The sequence below is a fragment of the Lates calcarifer genome, linkage group LG5 (genome assembly GCF_001640805.2).
Source record: "Lates calcarifer isolate ASB-BC8 linkage group LG5, TLL_Latcal_v3, whole genome shotgun sequence".
NCBI lineage: Eukaryota > Metazoa > Chordata > Actinopteri > Centropomidae > Lates > Lates calcarifer.
The window spans coordinates 619,345-638,594 of record NC_066837.1 but is presented as its reverse complement, the minus strand read 5'-3'; the positions used below and the strand labels follow the sequence as shown (position 1 = coordinate 638,594).

At 43.1% G+C, this 19,250-nt stretch overlaps 5 protein-coding genes across 5 annotated transcripts in view; 4 read left to right on the top strand and 1 right to left on the bottom strand.

The window, feature by feature from the left end:
- LOC108882294 (E3 ubiquitin-protein ligase TRIM21) overlaps positions 1 to 19,250 on the top strand; it is a 162,954-nt gene that overhangs the window by 14,135 nt on the left and 129,569 nt on the right. The window lies entirely within an intron of this gene.
- The window catches only part of LOC108882293 (E3 ubiquitin-protein ligase TRIM21), an 82,028-nt gene that overhangs the window by 14,146 nt on the left and 48,632 nt on the right, over positions 1 to 19,250 (top strand). The window lies entirely within an intron of this gene.
- Positions 1,164 to 10,617, bottom strand: aplf (aprataxin and PNKP like factor). Its single transcript, XM_018684850.2, has 10 exons — positions 10,474 to 10,617; positions 9,981 to 10,052; positions 7,593 to 7,756; positions 6,925 to 7,096; positions 6,452 to 6,587; positions 5,603 to 5,736; positions 5,144 to 5,424; positions 4,075 to 4,191; positions 3,643 to 3,689; positions 1,164 to 2,971 (listed from the first exon to the last, which is right to left on the bottom strand). The coding sequence occupies exons 1-10, from the start codon at positions 10,564 to 10,566 to the stop codon at positions 2,760 to 2,762; spliced, it is 1,428 nt and encodes a 475-aa protein (XP_018540366.1). The 5' UTR covers positions 10,567 to 10,617; the 3' UTR covers positions 1,164 to 2,759.
- Positions 10,820 to 13,764, top strand: LOC108888729 (F-box only protein 48). Its single transcript, XM_018684852.2, has 3 exons — positions 10,820 to 11,642; positions 12,668 to 13,001; positions 13,384 to 13,764. Exons 2-3 carry the CDS (start codon positions 12,699 to 12,701, stop codon positions 13,543 to 13,545), a joined length of 465 nt encoding a protein of 154 aa, XP_018540368.1. The 5' UTR covers positions 10,820 to 11,642; positions 12,668 to 12,698; the 3' UTR covers positions 13,546 to 13,764.
- cnrip1a (cannabinoid receptor interacting protein 1a) lies at positions 14,319 to 19,053 on the top strand. Its single transcript, XM_018684851.2, has 3 exons — positions 14,319 to 14,722; positions 16,375 to 16,519; positions 16,610 to 19,053. The coding sequence occupies exons 1-3, from the start codon at positions 14,334 to 14,336 to the stop codon at positions 16,772 to 16,774; spliced, it is 699 nt and encodes a 232-aa protein (XP_018540367.1). The 5' UTR covers positions 14,319 to 14,333; the 3' UTR covers positions 16,775 to 19,053.

The window sequence follows — 19,250 nt, the reverse complement described above, 5'->3', positions numbered from 1 at the left end:
GGCGCGTGGGAAACGTTTGGCAGCAGTGAGTTAATGTGGGACACCTACACACCTGCCGGACCACGGACACTGTACCCGTCTGAAGTTCACCTGGAGGAGAAGACGCGGAGAGGAGAGATCCGACCCCCGACCCTCCAGCTCGGCGGTGGACCGTGTCAGATGAAGCAGCGGCCACTTCCGGGTGGTGGAGGTGAGTGTTAGCATGCTATATTTACCTGATACCTGGGGGGACAGGTGCTACAGCTCAGGAACGTTTAGCTCCTGGTCTCAGTAAAAACTCAAACTTACTAAAAACCGGAGACCACTGAGAGTCAGGCTCCGGTAAGATAGTTAGCTCCAAATGCTAATTAATGCTAATCAATGCTAAAAACAAGCTGGGTTGTATCGGCGCCGACAGTCGAGTCCTGTAGTTTGAGATTCAAACATCTGATAACTGAAAACTTTACATCAGATAAAAACATTAAACTGTGAGATTTTGTGCCGCAATTTAAGACTCTGAAACCCAAACAAAAAAGTGTTTTTTTTTATTTGTTTTTGGGAATAAATTTCAGATGTTGATGATTCAATATTATAAGAATATGTTTTCTAAAAATGAATTTTCTCACCATTAAACAGTTTGATGCAGCACAAGAACAAGCACATGAGCGACGGTGATTAAGATCCATGTGCACAGGCCAGGTGTTTGCTCAGGTGGGGGCGACGGCACCTGCGGCGGCTGTCGCCTTGTCCTCTGTGTTTTAATGAAGGAGCAGGACTGAAGGTGAAACATTCAGGATGATTAGTTAATGAGTTAATTGACATGAAGAGTTTACATCCTGTGATTTACACATGTTCACACAGGTACAGATAATTTCAGAGTGGCTGTGGGTTCAGTCCACCCTCACCACCATGATCCACACTGAAATATTTGTTCATGATCTCCAGAGGATAAATCCTGATGACTTTCCTCTGACGTAGAAAATACAACTAAACAATTGATGAATGAAATGAATGAAATGTTAATGTTTGCGTTGTACCTTCAGAACAGCCTGACAGTGACAGTCCAGACTTTTGTTGGTGGTCGGTCAAACATTTGCTCCAGACTGTTGAGACTCGTGACTCCACTGTTTTTAAAACCAACTGTGTTTCACAACAGCATCAAATCAAGACAGGAGAGATTTCATTTCATTTTCATCAGATGTATTTAAACAAGAAGAAACAGTCAGAGACAGACAGAGTAAGAATCATAAGAAACCTGCTCCTAAAACTCCTAAAACTATTTTTTACATATGTACAAGAACAAATGAATTAAAACCAATGAAGCTTCAAATCTAATATGTTCCTGCTCCATCCTGGATTAAACCACTGCTGGAATATTTCCACAGGATTCCCAGTTTAGATTTAGTGGTTTGTCCCAGTTGCTAAAACACAAACTCAGAGCAAACAATGCAGGAACATTTCTTCATCTAAAGCTGCAGCCGGACAGATTTTCAGAGACGTGTTCCTTTAAACAACCTCAAGTTTTACAACCAGTTGTTTAGTTTGTGGTTGTCATGACGACGCCTGCAAAAACAGCAGCAGCTGGAAGTAAGTTCAAAAGAGAGGAAAAAAAACAAAGTCAGAAATGTTGTGAGCCGATGTCAGTAAACAGACGAGAGGCTGAGACCAGAACCTCGTTCATCAGTAACGATCAGTCCAAGAAGGTCAGAGGGTTTTCTAGAGGGTTTGGTAAAAACAGCTTCATGACTGTTCCTGAGCGAGAGTTGGTTCAGATGTTGACTCGTCTGCTGCCTGAGACAGATGTTACTCTGAGTCTCACATTAACCCTGAAATATAACGGTTCCTCTGAACTCCATGAATCTGCAGGAAAAAAAGTGAAGCCTGAAAATTCACTGCCAGGAACGTGTTATTTAAACCAGAACAGATTAGAGAGGAGGACTGAACTGAAAATGGATAAAAACTGAAATTAATCATGTTTTTGGTTCCTCCTGCATCTAATCTACGTTTGTTTCTAAGAGTTTCCAGTTTCTTCTTGTACTTTTTACGGTTCCTCTCAGCCTTTAGGTGATTTTAGGAAAATGAGACCCTGGTGAATCATCGTCTAAATGTTTGCGAAGCAGAAAAGAAAATCACTCCCAGTCACTTAGTTATCCCTGATACAAAATCGTCCTCTAACTACTTCGAGGTTTTCCAAACCTTTGAGCTGTGGACGGTCCTCTGAGCTGTGATTAAACCACTGTTTACCTTTATTATTTAACTTTAAGGAGAGTTTAAGAAACCCTGAGAGTTTCTGTGGAGGCAGGAGAGATATAAAATGTCCAATAGTTGAACCTACTTCCATCTAACTCCACCCTCGACTTCTGTACAGGTGTTCATCAACTTTTATTACCTGAAATAAACGACAGAGGCGTCAGGGACTTGACACTGGTTCTGATACCTGATACCTTTTACTTCAAGAACTATAAACATGTTTTTCTACAAAAATACAAACTGAAACTGGCAAATGTTTAGAAACAAGGTGCTGCAGATACGTTTCAGTGCCAAAACGAGATGTAGTTGTAGTGTAGTTTTCTCAGTTCTGAAGGATTCGATCAGATCTTGGACTCATTCCAGCACAGTGTGAATGAATGTGTCGAGGCCTCAGCTGGTGTTTGTCTCTGCTGCAGCTCCTTCAGGTGATTTAGTCTCATTAAACTCTGTGCATATAAAAAACAAACTCCCGCTCGGTGCAGCAGCTTTAAAAATAAACTACAAACACAAACGACACGAGGGAGCCGGGTCTACTTCCTCCTCTTCAGGAAGCCCTTTGCTTCCTCCTGCAGCCGTCTGATGTCCTCCTTCCCACTGTCGTCTGACTCAGGAGGGACGTAGTCTGAGTCATCGCCCACGTCCTCGCTGTCGTCATTAATGAAGCTGTCGTCGTCCCCGAGGTCTTCGTCCTCGTCTTCATTGTCATCAGGCCTCTTTTTGGGGACGGTGCGTTTGGAGCGAGCTGCAGGAGAATTAACAGGATGATATAACACAGACTGAGCCACAGACAGAAACTAAACAAGAGGCTTTAACTGTTCGTTTACTTCTGTTTATACATCTACAGATTTCTGATGGAGCGGTTTACTGAGCTCTGTCTGATTCAGAGGGAAAAGAGACAAAAGAAGACGTTTATTTTAAGGTTTGCTGTTTCCGGTCCTGTTGGTTGAGTTGAACGATACCTTTGCTAGTTGTCAACAACTGAAACATCTGTGGACAGTTACACCACTGAACAAAGGTCTGTACACAAACAGTGTGACGTGAATGAACCACATGAAAATGTCTTAAGTGCTAAAGTGACATATTTTAGGAAGTTGGTGGAAGGGATGAACCGTAATAACTCGGACCCCAACTCTTCCTTCATCATTCCCATCAGCCTCAGCTGGACTTTAGAGATGTAGTAAAAGCTGCAGTTTTATCCTCCTTTATCATAATAACAGAATTACATGAAAAATGAATCTGTCATGAAGTTATGAAAAAATAATCATATCTTCATTAACTGATTCATTTAAAACTTTTCATTAAATTAGTACAATGGACCAGAGTTAATGACTTTTTCCTGATCATCATGAAAATAGATTTGATATTAAAATTCCTAAGAACCTGTTCTGTGTCCTGATGGAGAAACAAACCCACCTGGTTTCTTTGTGTGTTTGAATTCCTTCCTGTGAAGAGGATTTTTCCTGTGAGGGAAACAAACGTCAACGTCAGTTTGTAGTTTGGTTCTAAATAAATAGCAACAACTGAAAACAAACAAACAGTTATTTTCATTATCTGTTATTCCGCTGATCATTTTGATTAATATATGAGTGTTTTTTATCTATTAAGTGTCAGAAAATAGTGAAAATGCTCATTTTAAATGTGACAAAGAAAAGCAAAGAAATTGATTATTCCATTAGGGAAGTTGTTGATAATTAGTTTTCTGTTGATCGACTAATTGATTAATGGACAAAGCGAGGTTCCTCTTTTCATCATCTTGTGTTTCAGTAACATTTTGTCTCTTTCATTTCTGCCTCGTCAGGTCTCCATGTTTCCCATCATCCCTTTCATCAGGCTGTGATGTCTGACCTGTAGCAGTCAGTGCCGTAGGGACACTCAGGTCGGTCTGCCTCCTCCTCCTCCTCCTCCTCATCATAGTCGGTGTCACCGGGGTGACTGCACTCCTGGAAATGGACCGGGTTCTTCCTGGAAAAACAAACAGGTGGGTGAGATGAGAGGTCCTCGGTCCTGCAGGTCCTTCATCTAAAACAAACACAGCTCTGCACCATTTAATCCACTGGAGTCAACAGCATCTCTGAGTTATTCTAATCCTGAAACCAAGAATGTTAATCTGAACAGCAGTGTGGCAAAAACACAACAGACAGATCATCTAAAAATAAGGCTGAACGTGAAACGAATAAATCCTGATTCAGCCTGAGCCGTCTCAGAAGCATCAAACCTAAAATGTGATGTTACAAGACTCTTCAGGTGTTTAGAGACACAGTTGTTGCACAGGAGCAAACCTTCCTGGATCTCTCCAAGGAAACATAGACAGCAGCTGAGGAAAAACATATCAGGAAAACAGGATCAGTGTGGACCATAAGACCAACACTAAACAAACTAACTCCTCATGTCTCCCTGCACTTTATCACTGAACACAGGAGAGAGAAAACAGAAAAGGTCGACTGGAGGATCCAGGAACATTTCTGAATAAGGCCTGTGGAGCTCTGAGTCTGTTTTATGGACTAATGAGACTAAACTGGAACCGTTTGGGCCCGTGGATCGGCAGGATGTTAACATCCCAACAGTAAAGGACGAGGACCCGTCCTGTGACTTTAGGGTTGAAGAATTCAGCTTACGAGCCTTATATTTGTATTGATAAAGACCTTGGCTGGTCTTCATGTTGTTGAATCAGAGAAGAAGGATCTCAGCAGAGAGCTCTGACATCAGGAAGCTGCTCTGAGAGGCTTTTGGACCTGAGTCAGATCTGAACTCGCTCATCAGCTCGAGTGCACTTCACCTCGTCTTTGTTGGAAAATGAGTCACATCAAAGTGAAAGCTCTTTGGCAGCACTTAAACTAAATTCACAGTCGTCCTCTAACTTCCTTTATTTCTGTCTGAAGAAGCTCAGCTGGTGTATAAGCAGAGGTAAACACACCTGTAGCAGTCCTTCCCGTACGGACATGGCGTCCTGAGTCGAGGTTTGGACGCCGAGCTACTGTTCAACTCCGCTCGTTTAGTCGTTTGTCGTCCGTTCGTCGACTTCTTCTCAGAGCTGACTTCAGATGTCGGTGTCTGGGAGTTTCTGTCGGCTGTGGACGTTTCTCCTCCTTTTCCCTCCTCCTCCACCTCCATGGTGAAGTTGTCAGACTCGTCGCTGACCTCAGATCTGTTGGATCCGCCCTGACACCGGACTGATGGTTTCTCTGAGGAGACGTCCTGAAAATCAACACAGACCAGAGGACACCACGTTAGCCTCATTAGTCTGTAAAGATCTGGGCTGTAACTGACCATTATTGTTAATGGATTAAATCTAAACTAAAAACCATCAAAAACAGTAAAACTACAACAGTAACAACAACGACTACTCCCTAATTACTTCCTCTTCATTACTCACCTTCCTCCTCTTCTTCCTCGGCCTCTCCTCCTCCTCCTTCTCACTAAGCTCCGCCTCCTCAGGTGCAGAGGTCACAGTGGGCGTGGCCTGTTTGGCTGCTGCAGGTGTTTTACGTCTCTTCACAGTCGACTGAACTGAAACACAGAAGGAGAAATGACGTCACTGAGCTGCTGTGATGTCTTTATCTGAGGAAGTAACAAGTAACTACACCTGGAAAAAAACCTGAAATGTAGGTACAGTACTTGAGTAAAAGTACTTAATTACTTCCTAATTCATCGCCCTGTTTCTGCTGTTTGTTCTTTAGCAGTTTCTCTTAAATAATCGCAGAGTGAATATCAGAGGAGCAGACTGTTCAGACAGGCTGAGGATCTTTATTATCAGCTGTGATCATCAAAGACGGCTTCATTCCACTTCATCACAGCAGTCAAACTCTTCAGCGTCTCTGTTAAACACTGGACGACCTCAGACTGTTTAAGTGACATCTGAAGTGACAGGAGTTCAGTCCTGACTCCCAGCAGCTCTGGATAACATCACCTGAAAACAGCTCTCATTCCTCCAGCACCAGTCCTGAACCAGCATCATGGAAAATTACATTCATGTAGCTTCACGGGGGTGGGGGGTGTGTGCGTGGGGGGGGGGGGTTGAGATAAGATCTGGATAAAACTGCAGGAAAGAAAGGGAAACTCCTGCAGCACAAATATGAAACACTGTGATGAAACTCCTCTGTGTCACGAGCTGCAGGGTTAGAAACCACAGCTGGTAAAAGTAATTACATATTTAACGTGGAGAGGTTCTCGCCTTACTGATAAACTTCTTTGTTGTCTCGTGACAGAAACAGGAACACGGTACCTTTGGGGCTGGAGGACGAACTGCTTGGAGCCGCCGCCGCCACCATCATCCACGCAGGTAAAACTCTTTTCTTGATTGCAGGCTTAGCAACGTTGTTGTGATAATTCTTCACTTCCCTCTGAGGAGCTGAGTCTCCCTGTATCAATAATAAAAAAAAGACAGCGTTATGATTGGCTACCCACAGGTTTGTTTAGTTCAATGATGTATAAAGTTTGCTGGTTAAATTTTCTGGAGACACATTTGTTTGTTTGACTGCATCTGTTCATTCAGTGATTCAAATACTCAAATATTATCTACAAAGAATCAATCTGCTACGACTTTGATAATCAGAGATCAGAGAACATGAATTTGATCAGGCCACCATTTTATTCCTTCTGTCCATTTCTGTGACGTTTAAGTGTCAATTTACATTTTCAGTCTGAATAATTGAAATCTGAAATTATCTTCTTCTGTGCTGATAAACAGCTGCAGACCTTATTTAAACTTCCTTCCTCCTCCTCCTCGTTCGACAGAGCCGCTAACGTCGGCTCCTCGTGAGATGGCGTCCGTTCTCGGTCTGGTCTTACTGGATGATCTGGTTCCACATCCGGCTCTGGAGGACTGGGAACTTCCTCCTTTTCTTCTCCTTCAAATTCCTGACTGTTGCTACAGGAAGTGATTGAGAAAATGACAGTTAAACGACTTTTAAAACTACAGAGTTTCCTGAGGAGAGCCTCTGTGTGAAATGTCAACATCAAACTTGATGCTGAGTTTCAGAAACAAGCTGGAATTTGAAGATGAATTTTACATGAGCCTCTGCTGGTAACATTTGCTTGAGTGTCCTCCATCTTTTTGATCTGATCTTCAAACACAGAGGCAGCATCAGGACAATGGAGGGGACGCTAACTCAGAGATAAAAGATGACCAAGCATAAATCAACATTTTTCCCTAATGCTGGCTTTTAATTGAGTCAACAAATAACCCCCCCACACAGAGTCCTGTGTGAAAAGATAAAAGATCAGACTTTCATTAACCAGTGGAGAGCTGTCTTGTCCGTCTTGGTTTAATTATTCACGGACACATCGAGGGAAACTGCAGCAAATGAGATTCGTCTTTTGATCTTGATGTGATTTGCATTGACATGGAAAAGACATGGAAGTACCTGGGAGTGCTCTCTTCTCCACCCACGGCCACCACCTTGTAGATGAACTGCCCCGGCAGCAGAGAGAAGAAGTCTCCGTGATGGAGAGGGTACCAGGAGTCTCTCTTCAGAGGTCGAGGGTCGTCGGTCAAGGACGACTGAAAGAAGCACGGGTTCAGGTGGGTCTGAAAATCAAAACAAGAGGATAAACCAATAAACTGCAGCAGAAACAAACACTGAACACATTCCTGATGACACTCTGTTTAAGAAGTTTAATAAAATTGGTTTTAACTGAATCGTTGTGGCCAGATGACTAGGTAGGTAAAACCCCTGGGTTAGGAATGAGCTCCTGGGTTTGTCTCAGCTGGTCCTAATCCTAACTTTAACCAGCTGTTCAGAGTGACCCGGTTCTGCCTCACCTTCTCTCTCCATGCTGGGATTAACCTCTCTATCTACAGCCACATAGTGTCCACCCAGAAAGTGTTGCCCACCTTCAAGACAAAGGTATTCCCTGATGACAGTCACTTTGGGAACGGTTTGAACGTGATACTTCAAGGTGCTGGCTTGGCCTCTAAATTTCCCAGATCTCAGTCCAATCAAACTGGAACAAGAAATCTGATCGGCAGAAGCTCCACCTCGCAAACTTAAAGGATCTGCTGATAACGTCTTGGTGCCTGATACCACAGGCCACAGACCACTTGTAGAGTCCAGGCCTCAGCCAGATGGAGGTGTTCTGATGGCGTACAGAGGACCAACTGCATATCAGGCAGGTATCCATCACTGTATATCATTACCAGACTCCACTGACAGAAAGAGGAATTCTTCCACCACTGAAAGTTAAACAACAACATTAACTAACAGATGGAGGCAGTAGTATTCCAGCAGCTCCTCCGTTCTGCTCTGTAAAATTCCTGTTTCTGTCAATGAAGTCTGGTATGGTCACAGTGTGTCACGCCTTTGTATCGGCTCCGAACCACCTCTGTTTAATGATGTCTCACCTCCAGCTCCGTCGTTCGATCCCTGTGGATGATTTTCTTTTACACTCGCGACCCTGCAGCAACAAACTGCCAGCATACACGACTGACGGAAAAGAAAAACGTCGCCTCAGGTTGAGGCTTGTGTTATTGACGAGATTGATTCCACATCACATTAGAGATGAGTGATGGACTGTGTAGGGTTAATTATGTCGAGATGATGGTTCAAGTCGTGCTGATGCATTACAGGTAATTAAACATAAATGATAATCAGTTGAGGTCTGTGTGATTTATGTCTGTAACTCTGACCTCTGCTGGTTTCTGCTGGACTCACTCAGTCCCCCCTCAGGACTAATAAAGATCTGTGGATTTAATGTATTTACTGGGAAAAGTGACAATTGTAGAATTAAATGGAGGCTGAAACAGGAGGTTTGTGTTCTAACTGACACTGTAATGATGTTTTTCTTCAGGACAAAAACCAGATGTTAGTAAAGCAGAGATTGTTTTTATGGGTCCAAATGCATCTTTAAGATTTGTCTAAACAATTTTGTTCAGATTTGTCTGGAAATACCTGAAGAACCGGGAAACCTCCACTAATTCATTTTATTAGAAACTCCCACTGGGAATCAAATGAACTGGGACCCAGTGTTGTATAAAGGTCTTCTGCAGGGAGTGAGGAACATATTCTGGATTTCTCTATGTATTAATATTCAAGGAAATGTGTTTTCAGACTGATGTGTCTGGAGTTATTCCTGAAGAGCTTTTATGTCATTTTTTATCACTGAGCAGCCATCTTTTTTAAAAAACAAGAAACTACTGATTACATCTTATCCTGCTGTTCTCACATGTTTAACTTTCCCACAGCACCTGAACGCACCAGCTGGTTTTCACTTTGAGGATATTTATCTGTAACGTCAGTGTCACGTTCATGACAAACAACTGATTTCCATAGAAATGAACTGAAAACCAACAGCTGCCTGGATTAACTCACACAACCCACCTACACACCAGACCAACAAACACTTCAACACATTTTAATACCAGGATTCATACATTTACTAAGAATTTCTATCCTTTATTGTTCTAACTCTCATTACTGTTTAGTTTAGTGCAGGCCCAGGAGAAAACTGCCCTTTAAGTGAACAGTAACTCTCTGAGAGATTAACTAGGTTTGAACAGACGTTAAATAAAAAATAAGAGATGAATTTCAGCGTTAAAACTGATGGAGGGTTTTGTAAAATGTGTAGTTAATGGTCTATAAAATACAAAACCTGTGATGTGCATTAAAGCTGCAGAGGCTGGAAAATTAATCATCAACTATTTCCATTAATTGAAGAATCTTTTCAGTCTCCAGCTTCTTAAATCACTGGTTAACAGATTAATCAGGAGGATAATCCCCAGTCTGCTGGTGTGGACATTCTTTAATCTAACTCACGGGTTTGAGTCGCAGCTGTCCGTTCAGGTTCTCCAGCAGCCCGTGGTGTCTGGACACTCTCTTATCACTGACCTGAGACCAGACAAACAGGACAGGAGACCAGATTCAGCACAAACAAAATCACCTCTACCTCATGTTGCAAAATGAATTTGTATTTGAGTGGATATTCATGGTTTCCAGAGGATAACTCACCTGGTGCAGTTACTTTAAATGTAATTCATTAATATTCAACTCAGATTAAAACGTTAAAGAAATAGTTTATAAACTGACTCTAATTATTTCAGGGATCAGTCTGATGTTTAGAACAGATCCAGAAACACCTGATCAGAAACCAAACCACCTGTTCAGCTGCCTCCGTGTTCTCAGTGTGATAGCGCCTCCCAGTGGTTAAGTATCAGACCTGCAGCTACTGATCATTTTCATTATCGATTAGTCTGATTCACAGCATCAATAATTAACGAGCACTGTCAGATAGAGACGCTGGAGGACTCACTCCCAGTAACGGGCCCCTGCCCAGCACCGTCTCCCCCGGCGGCAGGTGGACCGGGCCGCCGCCGTCCACCGGGACCAGGTCGAAGCCGGACATCAGCTCAGCGTGCGCGGGACTGGAGGCGGGTTCGTCCCGGTTCACCGGAGACTCTGGGAGAAAACACACAACAACACCAGGCTGCGGTGTTCCGATCTGAAACCGGGAGGGAACTTAGAGGGAGAATGAAGCGAAATCTGGATTTGACCAGATCCTCTAGGTTTTGTTCGGTCCAGTAGGAACTGAAAACTCTGCGGTACTGAACCGAACTGATGTGGCGGAAAAACCGGACGAGAATCAGTCCCCGAGGATTCAAACTAAAGGAGACAAAACAGAAACAACTTTCTGTCAAGTACACAATTCAAAACTTCCGGGATACACGAGAGCATGCGCAGTAGAGTACACGTGAGGCGCTGCCCAGCAGATTTCCGGCCACACATTCACCGAATTCCCTCTGATTTTTGTTTTTTTCAATTTTAACTGTTTTGTTTACGAAATATTTCTGTACATACAATTAATTTCAAAACGGTTTATAAGTGAGTCGATATCCCTCTTTAATCCGGCACACATGAAATCTATGATACATGATTTAGGCCACACATTCACCGAAATACATTCAGATTTTCAGAAGTGTAACTTAAATGCGAATATTAAACGAACCGTCTTGAAATTGGGCTTTTGCATTTTTAAACAAGCACAGAATTAAATAGAAAACTGTCTTTTGGTTTAGTCATGCGCCGAATTGAAGAGGCGCTGGTAATGACTTAGACAACGTACACATTTATATATTTTATCGGGTGAATGTTCTTCTTAACCTGAATGCTGCTTTAAATCAACAGATTATTGAATGGAGTCTGGCACCGTCTCAATAAAAAACGGGAAAAATCGACGTCGTTTGTTTGTATGAGAGTGAACAGGCGCGAGCACCGTGTGGATCAGGTAGAAACGTCACATCGCGCAGTAAAGACACAGTTTAATCACTTTATTCTGGAGGAAATTTACATTTTAATGTGATAAACGCGAGTGCGGCGCTTGTACGCATGCGCACCGCACAACAACACGATGACGTGTGTAAACAGCCGTTGAGACATTTAAACCTTCAGCTGTCAGACGGACACGGAGCGACCACACCGCAGGTAAGACCCCGAGAAACAGCCGTTACCACAGCACACCTGCGTCTCTCACCTGAGCACACCTGCAGACGCACACTCACACCGTGAAACACGAGCGTGGCCCGGAAACCGAGGCTGTTTTCAGCCGCTGTTAGCGAGCTAACCGTGCTGCTATAGCTCCGGGGCGGAGGTCTGAGCCTTCGAGTTTGGATCGATGAGACGAACATGAAGCAGGAATGAAAGGTTCGGCTCAGGTTAACGTGTCTGCCGCTGCTCCCTGAGCTTCTGTTGTGTTGGTTTCAGACTCACGTGTCTGATGTGGAGGCCGATCACAACAGGAACAGAAAAATACGAGCTGTGGTTTCACAGGAACATTAAACGAGTTCAGTCTGTGAGAACAAATAACTTTTCCTCTGCACCGTCAGACGGTTACAGCTGCATGTTATGGTACTTTTCTTCTTTCCTTGTCTTATTGAACATGATACATGACGGAATTCAATCACATGTTCTGTTTCCAAGGCTTTAAAGATGAGAACCATAAGATGTGACATCTGTATTTGAAGTGAGTGAGTCTGCCATGAAAACAGACCAGCTGCAGCAGATTTCATTAAAAAAGACAGAAAATCTGACACATTTCTACCTTGACTTAAACAGTTTGTTAAGGAATCTTTCACGGGTTTGGGCGTTTGGTGACTTTATCTCTTTTTAAAGCCTCCATGTCTCAGAAAGCTAAACATGAACTCTCCAGTCTGATGATTCAGGAACATTTTCTTTAAACTCTGTTGATTCTAAACTTTATTTTCTCAGTGATTTTGATGCAACAGCAGAAAAAACTGCAGTAAAATAAAATGAATCTTTTCATAGAGGAGAGGACGTGCAGCTTCTTCTTCATCTAATCAACATTTATAAGAAGATTTTAAGCTGCAGTGACTTGTTATTTGCAGTAAAGTCTGAGTGAAGTTCAAACTAAAGGACCAGACGTCAGAGCAGCAGCAGCTCTCACCCAGTCTCAGGCTCATGTAATGACCTCTCTGTCTTTGTTTTCCCAGGTGGTTTCACTCTGTTGGACTCTGAGTTATTATGCAGCATGACTCCACGAGGCCCTCCCCGGTGTTTCTCCTCTGTGAGAGGACACCGTCCCTGACGTCTAACGACGGCGACGCTCGTCCTCAGAACTTCGCTGAGACTCTGCCGACGGAGATGAGCGTGAAGATCTTCGGAGAGCTGGACACGGAGAGTCTGTGCAGCGCCTCGCGGACCTGCAAACTGTGGCATCACATCATCGAGGAGAGCGAGCAGCTGTGGAGGAGGCAGTGCCTGCTGGTCCGGGCCGTCTGTCAGAGGGAGGTGGACAGTGACAGGAGGGATGGACTGTCCTGGAAGGTGGGTAAAAAACAACAACACAACAACAACAACAACACAACAACAGAGAAACAAACCAGTGCTGAGTTAAATTTAGAACATTATCTTTGCAATCAGTGCTTTATATAAAACCAGAAATTGACATTTTTATCTCTACCAGACTCCATTGACAAACACAGGGATTTAAACCAGGAGCTGCTGGAATACCACTGCCTCCATCTGTTAGTGTGTCTGTGTTACTGTGTGGTACTTTTACTGCAGTAAAGTTTCTGATTACTTCTCCCACCACTGAAAGTCATATAGAGATGTTTCTGGTGAAACTAAAGGATCTTCCTCTTTAGTAAAAAGCTCTGTCTCTGTAGGAATCCTGTCATAAAGCTGTCAGACTGTTTCCTCCCTGCAGGTGACGCTGGTGAGGAACTACACCCGCAGCTGTCTGAAGAGAGACTGGCTCCGAGGACGGTTCAGTGACGTCCGGTCGGCCGAGGAGCTGACCGGCAGGAGGATGACGCCGCTGGACGCTGAGACCTGGGGAGAGATCCTGCAGGCCGAGCTGGACCGATGACGACGTTTAGGTTTTTATTTAAATCACATCTGATTTTGAACTCTAATGTTTATTTTATATTTTGTGTTTCATATAAAAAACACAAATAATTGTACATAATGTTTTTTACCTTTTATAAAAAAAATCATGATTAGGTGAAACTGAAACGTGAGTGTTTGAATGAATTGTAACTGTTGATGTAAATGTGACTAAGATGCAATAAACATGTTTGTGAAGATCTTTGTGTTTTCAGGAGTCAGCTTCACATTTTTCCACTCGTTTCTTTTTTATTCTTCAGCTCCAGCGACAGTCTTCACACAATGTTCTCATGACTCACACATGGAAATATTCCTGGGTTTGAAGTGGTTCCGTACCTTTACCTTTTAAAGACTTTAATTCCACAGAGATTTATTCTGCTGTCAGCTGGGCTGGTGGAGGAGTCAGGTGTTTCTGTTATTGTGTCCACACAGGTTCAGGTACAAACCACCAGTCTCTGTCTGAGATCAACATGTTTCCAAAGTAGAAGTTTGATTTAAAAGGAAGAAGCTGATGTTAATGTTAACTCTACAGCTCCCTCATGTGGAGGAAAAATGAACATTTCCATCTTTATGATAGTGTGCAGGTAGTGAAGTACAGTGGTAATCCTCTTTATTTCCTGATGTCTGGTTCATAAAACAAGAAAAAGATGAAATGAACTGTAATGAAAGAGAAGAAGAAGAAGATATTAAATTATTCAATGACTTGATTCATTATTTTATAACGTGATTAATCAACTGATCAATACATTGTTCCTTCTCTTCATCTATAAGATGATGAAACAATGTATTAAACTGATGGAGGAAGTAACCGGAGCTCTCTGTGCTCAGCACTCCGCTTTTATTTTGACAGGTGTAACCGGAAGTCTCTCTCCGTGCAGCTTGACTCGGGTCCCTCCTCAGCATCACCGCAGCATCCGCCTCCCCCCTCCCTGGACACGGGACCAGACTCTGACCCCCCACAAACCTCGACGGCCCGGGACAATGGACGACGTTCCCCCGATCATCAACATCTCCATCTCCCTGCGGATCCAGCCCAACGAGGGGCCCGTGTTCTTCAAGGTGGACGGGACCCGGTTCGGCCAGACCCGGACCATCAAGCTGCTCACGGGCTCCAAGTATAAGATCGAGGTGGTGGTGAAGCCTGGAAACGTCGAGGCCACGTAAGAAAGACTTCTCTGTTTGATTCCCTTCATTTCAGCTCAGATGTGTTTTTATTTGCAGCAGGAGGCTCCGCTGCGCATGCGCACGCCTTTATTCAATTCACACCGTGAAATAAAAACGGGTTTGTCGTCCACAGGGATCAGGATCAGGTCCAGCTCCGCGATTAGAAACAAGAGCGTTTAGAAACAGAAAATAAAGCAGAGCAGTCGCAGGCCTCCTCCTCCTGCAGGCCTCCTCCTTCTCCTCCTCCTCCTCTCCTCCTCCTCCTCCTCCACCACCCGATCTCCACCTGAATTAATCATGTGTGGAGGTTTCTGTTGACTGCTGCTGATCCACCTGCAGACACGGACCGAGCTGCTGCTGGTTCAGGTGAAGGTGAAGTCAGGGAGGCTCAGGTGGAGCAGGGCGGGGTCCGAAAACAACCGGAAAATGTCGAATTAAAACGACGTTAATGAATAAAAGAAGAAAGATACAGTTTAGGAGAGAAACAGGTCGTTAAAGTATCCTGTTATTTAACCTCTGAGGACACTGAAACACACTGTAAACATTATACAGGCAGGTTTACACAGTGTTCTGCAGAAAACTACATGATTTGATTTAATCAGCTTCTGAGTTTGGACACTAACAGACTTTATGTGTTAATGTCACATCATCGTGAATATTTCAGCTCATACAGTTTAAAAAGTGATTAAAAATGTCAGAAATGAGACGTTAAAGAGGAGAAACTGATGGAAATGTGTCTAAATCTGTTCTGTGTTTGATGGTGTTGATGGACGATGAGATACAGGTTCAGTTATTTTATTTTCCAGTGACACAACGTTCACTTTAAAAGGACAGAGAGATTTACACTTAAAAAACAAAACAACCTGGACCCAGATTAGTTGATTCTACTTTAATCCAGTAAATGTCTGGTTTCCATTAAAAACAGTGTGGATGTGTTTCCTGTGGAGCTCAGAGCAGCTGTAGTTCAGTCCGTCCGTCTTAGGAGAGAAAAACCAGCCCTGTTCTAAAATAAAGAAGCAGCGTGTTTGTTTGTGTGGGCGAGTTGCTTCAGGTACCGGTGAAATCTGAAACAACTGATCCACGAGTTACAGTGGAAGGTTTCTACAATATCATGGACACAGTTCTTTTCTATTTAGTTGTGAGGGAAACAATAGAAATACTCGAAGTTACAAAGTAATCCTTCAGGATCGTTCCTGATCCTTCAGGTCGGTCTTCTTTGGGGAGGAGGTGCAGGTGGAGATAGAATAGACAGAATGAACACAAAGAAGAAGAGACATTGTAAATTCTGAATGCCAGTCCACTTCCATGTTTCAGTACAGTGATTTTCACATCTGACGTGAACCGTACCTGAGACCATGTTTTCAAATCGACCTGGGCACAGTTCGTTGATCATCTCTGGGCCCAGAGTCCCTGATGTGAAGAGGCTTCTGTATCCTGAAAAGCTTCATCAGCAGTGTTAGGAATGTTACTTGAAACATGATCAGTCACACATAAAAATAACTTAATACTAATGTGAAAAGGCAGTTAAATGCCTTTATGCTCAGGCCACGTCCTTCGAAAGCTGCAGCACCGAGTTTCTAACCTTCAACACGGTCAGTCAATTGGTTCGATCGTCCTGTTACCTTCCTCCCTCTCCTCTTCCTCGCAGCAACATGAACATCGGAGGCATCATCTTTCCTCTGGAGCAGCAGTCCAGAGACGAGGAGTCGGTGGTTTATCACGGCCAGTACGACACCGAGGGCGTCCCGCACACCAAGAGTGGAGACCGGCAGCCCGTCCAAGTCAGTATGGAGGTAAGACATTGGTGTCGCCTTCAGGAGAGTCTGAAGCTGAATGATAATCCCTGCTGCAGTGTTGGTGACTCTGATTCTCCTCCTGTCCAGTTCAACAAGGCGGGGACGTTCGAGACGGTCTGGCAGGCAAAATACTACAACTACTACAAGAGGGAGCACTGCCAGTTCGGCAACAAATTCAGCAGCATCGAGTACGAATGCAAGCCCAACGAGACGCGGACCCTCATGTGGATCAACAAGGAGGCGTTCAACTGAGTCAGCTCGTCTTAACACCGTCCACACACACCGAGTACCGAGCAGAGGACGTCAGTCATACCAGGACTACCTTTGAACATCAGCATCACAATAAAAAGGACAGCCTTTTTCCCTGAAGGTGTGCATCAAGTCAGCGAGGGTCTGGTATTTGTGTTGTGTTTGCAGAAAGGGAGAGGAAGTAGCTGTTTGCTATGCTGGTCTTTAAAAGGTTTTGCTTTAAAGCTGCACTCGGCAACGTTGCTTTTTACCAGCAAAAAGGGAAGAATTTGAAGAGCATTGGTAATATTCAGAAATCACAGAGAGGTGAGTTCACTGCACACAAGACTTAAAAGTGCAGCTTTCACGTACGGTATTTTGCTCTGACGTTGCTTCCTGTGTGGGTCGACCTCTTAGTGATCAAACATCTTGAGTTTATTTCCTAATTTTGCTGGTACGAGAACCGAGAGAAGCTCCAAAGGTTGCAGAGTGTAGCTTTAAAGCAGGGGTGGACGGGGTTAAAGGAACAATCAGATATTTTGAGCTTGTTCGACATCTTCCTAAAAAAGACTGATGTACATTTCAAGTCTGTGTCTCCAGGACAGAGACTGATCAAGGATGTGTTTAACTTAGCTTAGCTCAAAGACTGGAATCAGGGGGAAACAGCGTTCAGCGAAGCGCAGGACAATTCAGCTAGCTAGGCTAAGAACTACAGCATTAATGAAAACCATCAAGATAATAATCGAGTCAAAGTCCCACTCACCTCCCTCGTAGACAATGATAGTGACCCACAGTTGGAGCTTTTCTGCAGTTTGGATCAACATGAAACTCTCAGTGCAAACGATGAATGACTGAGTGACCTCTGATCAAGCAGTAGCAAAATTTAAATCCAGTATTTCAGATTGTACCAGTCACTGCTACAGCTAGCACAGTGGATGTGACGTAAGAGGAGCAGAGCAGCTTGTTCAACTTGAGAGAACGTCATGTGATCGAAGAACCTGAAGTTTTATGGAAGCTGTATTTGTGCATTTTTTGATGGCGCTAGGCTAGGCTAACAGTTTCCCCCTGCTTCCAGTCTTTATGCTAAGATAGAACGCTAGTAGACCTTTCTCTGTACTGGACTTGAAATTCACATCAATATTCTTTTAACTCTCTGGATAAGAAAATAAACTCGTGTTGTCCCCAAAATGATCCAGTTGTTCCTTCAGTAAAATAGATCAATACCCCTCGATAACTAAAATTTATCATAGCACAAGTTGTGAGGACCTGAGTGCACCAGCTAGCACAGTGTTAGCTGAAGACCAGGATGGACGACACCTGTGGAAGAATTTTACCTTATTTATTAACTGTGTGGATGTGAGGGAGCCGATGAATGGGAGCGTGTACATCATCGTTATCGTTTAGTTATGTGTTGTGTTTATTTAAAGGAGAAAAAAAAAGCTAAAAACAGTAAACACAGTTTGAGAAGACAGTTAGCGGTGAGGTTATTCCTCCATTAAATAGTTTGGTCCATGTTGCTTGACTTCATGTTCAGATGTTTGGCCTCAGAAAATATTTAAACAATCAAAAGCTAATTAGAATATGTTGGGTTCAGTGAGTCCTTCAGAATAAAAGCCTGACCTTTAACTGATGTACAGGTAAACATCTGTGATATAGAAATACAGAAACAGAAATGTTGGCTGTGTTGTTATGGAAGTAACTTTACAGACACTGTGAGATCAAACAGGATGATGGTGGATTTTTCCTGTAACGGATGAAGCTGGTTTCACTTTATGTTTTTATTCAACAAATCTCATGTACAGATCAAAACCAACAGTGTGTGGACGTAAACTTTCAAAAACACCTCACAAATACCTAGTTTAGTTTGTTTAAATTTCAGCTGCTCACTGTAGCTCCTGTAAAACAAAAAAGAAATAGTTTGGGACTATTTTCAGCAGCGGATTAATCCACATTTGGTGCTGAAGTGAATATTTGTGGCAGCAGGACGTCAGATGTCTCAGAGATAATCAAAAATGTCAGGTTGTATTTGGTAGTGGGAGACATTCACTGTTTTCTGTTGATCATGAGTCAAATATAAAATCTGAGACGTCTTCATCTTCAGACGTTCTGTCTATGTTTTCACACTCGGTGCTTCATTCTGTTTGTTTCTTCTTGAAGTGCATGGCTGGATTCATTTTGCCAAATAAGATCAGTTTGTTTGTTTGTTTTGTTACGACGTGTCAGTGCTTGAACCTCGTTGTTTTGTTACGTACTGAACTGAAGGAGAATAAAGTGTCTTTGTGAATAAACCGGTACAGAACCAACAGGAGCTGTGAATGAGGAAGTATTTACAGTACTTACACCTTTTACTTTAGTAAAAGTAGAAATACCACAGAGTAAAAATACTCCATGACAAGTGGAAGTCCTGAATTGAAAATGTACTTAAAGCATCAAAAGTAAAAGTACACAGTGCAGATAAATGATGACTGTGATATATTAGATGTTTAATTAGATATAAATA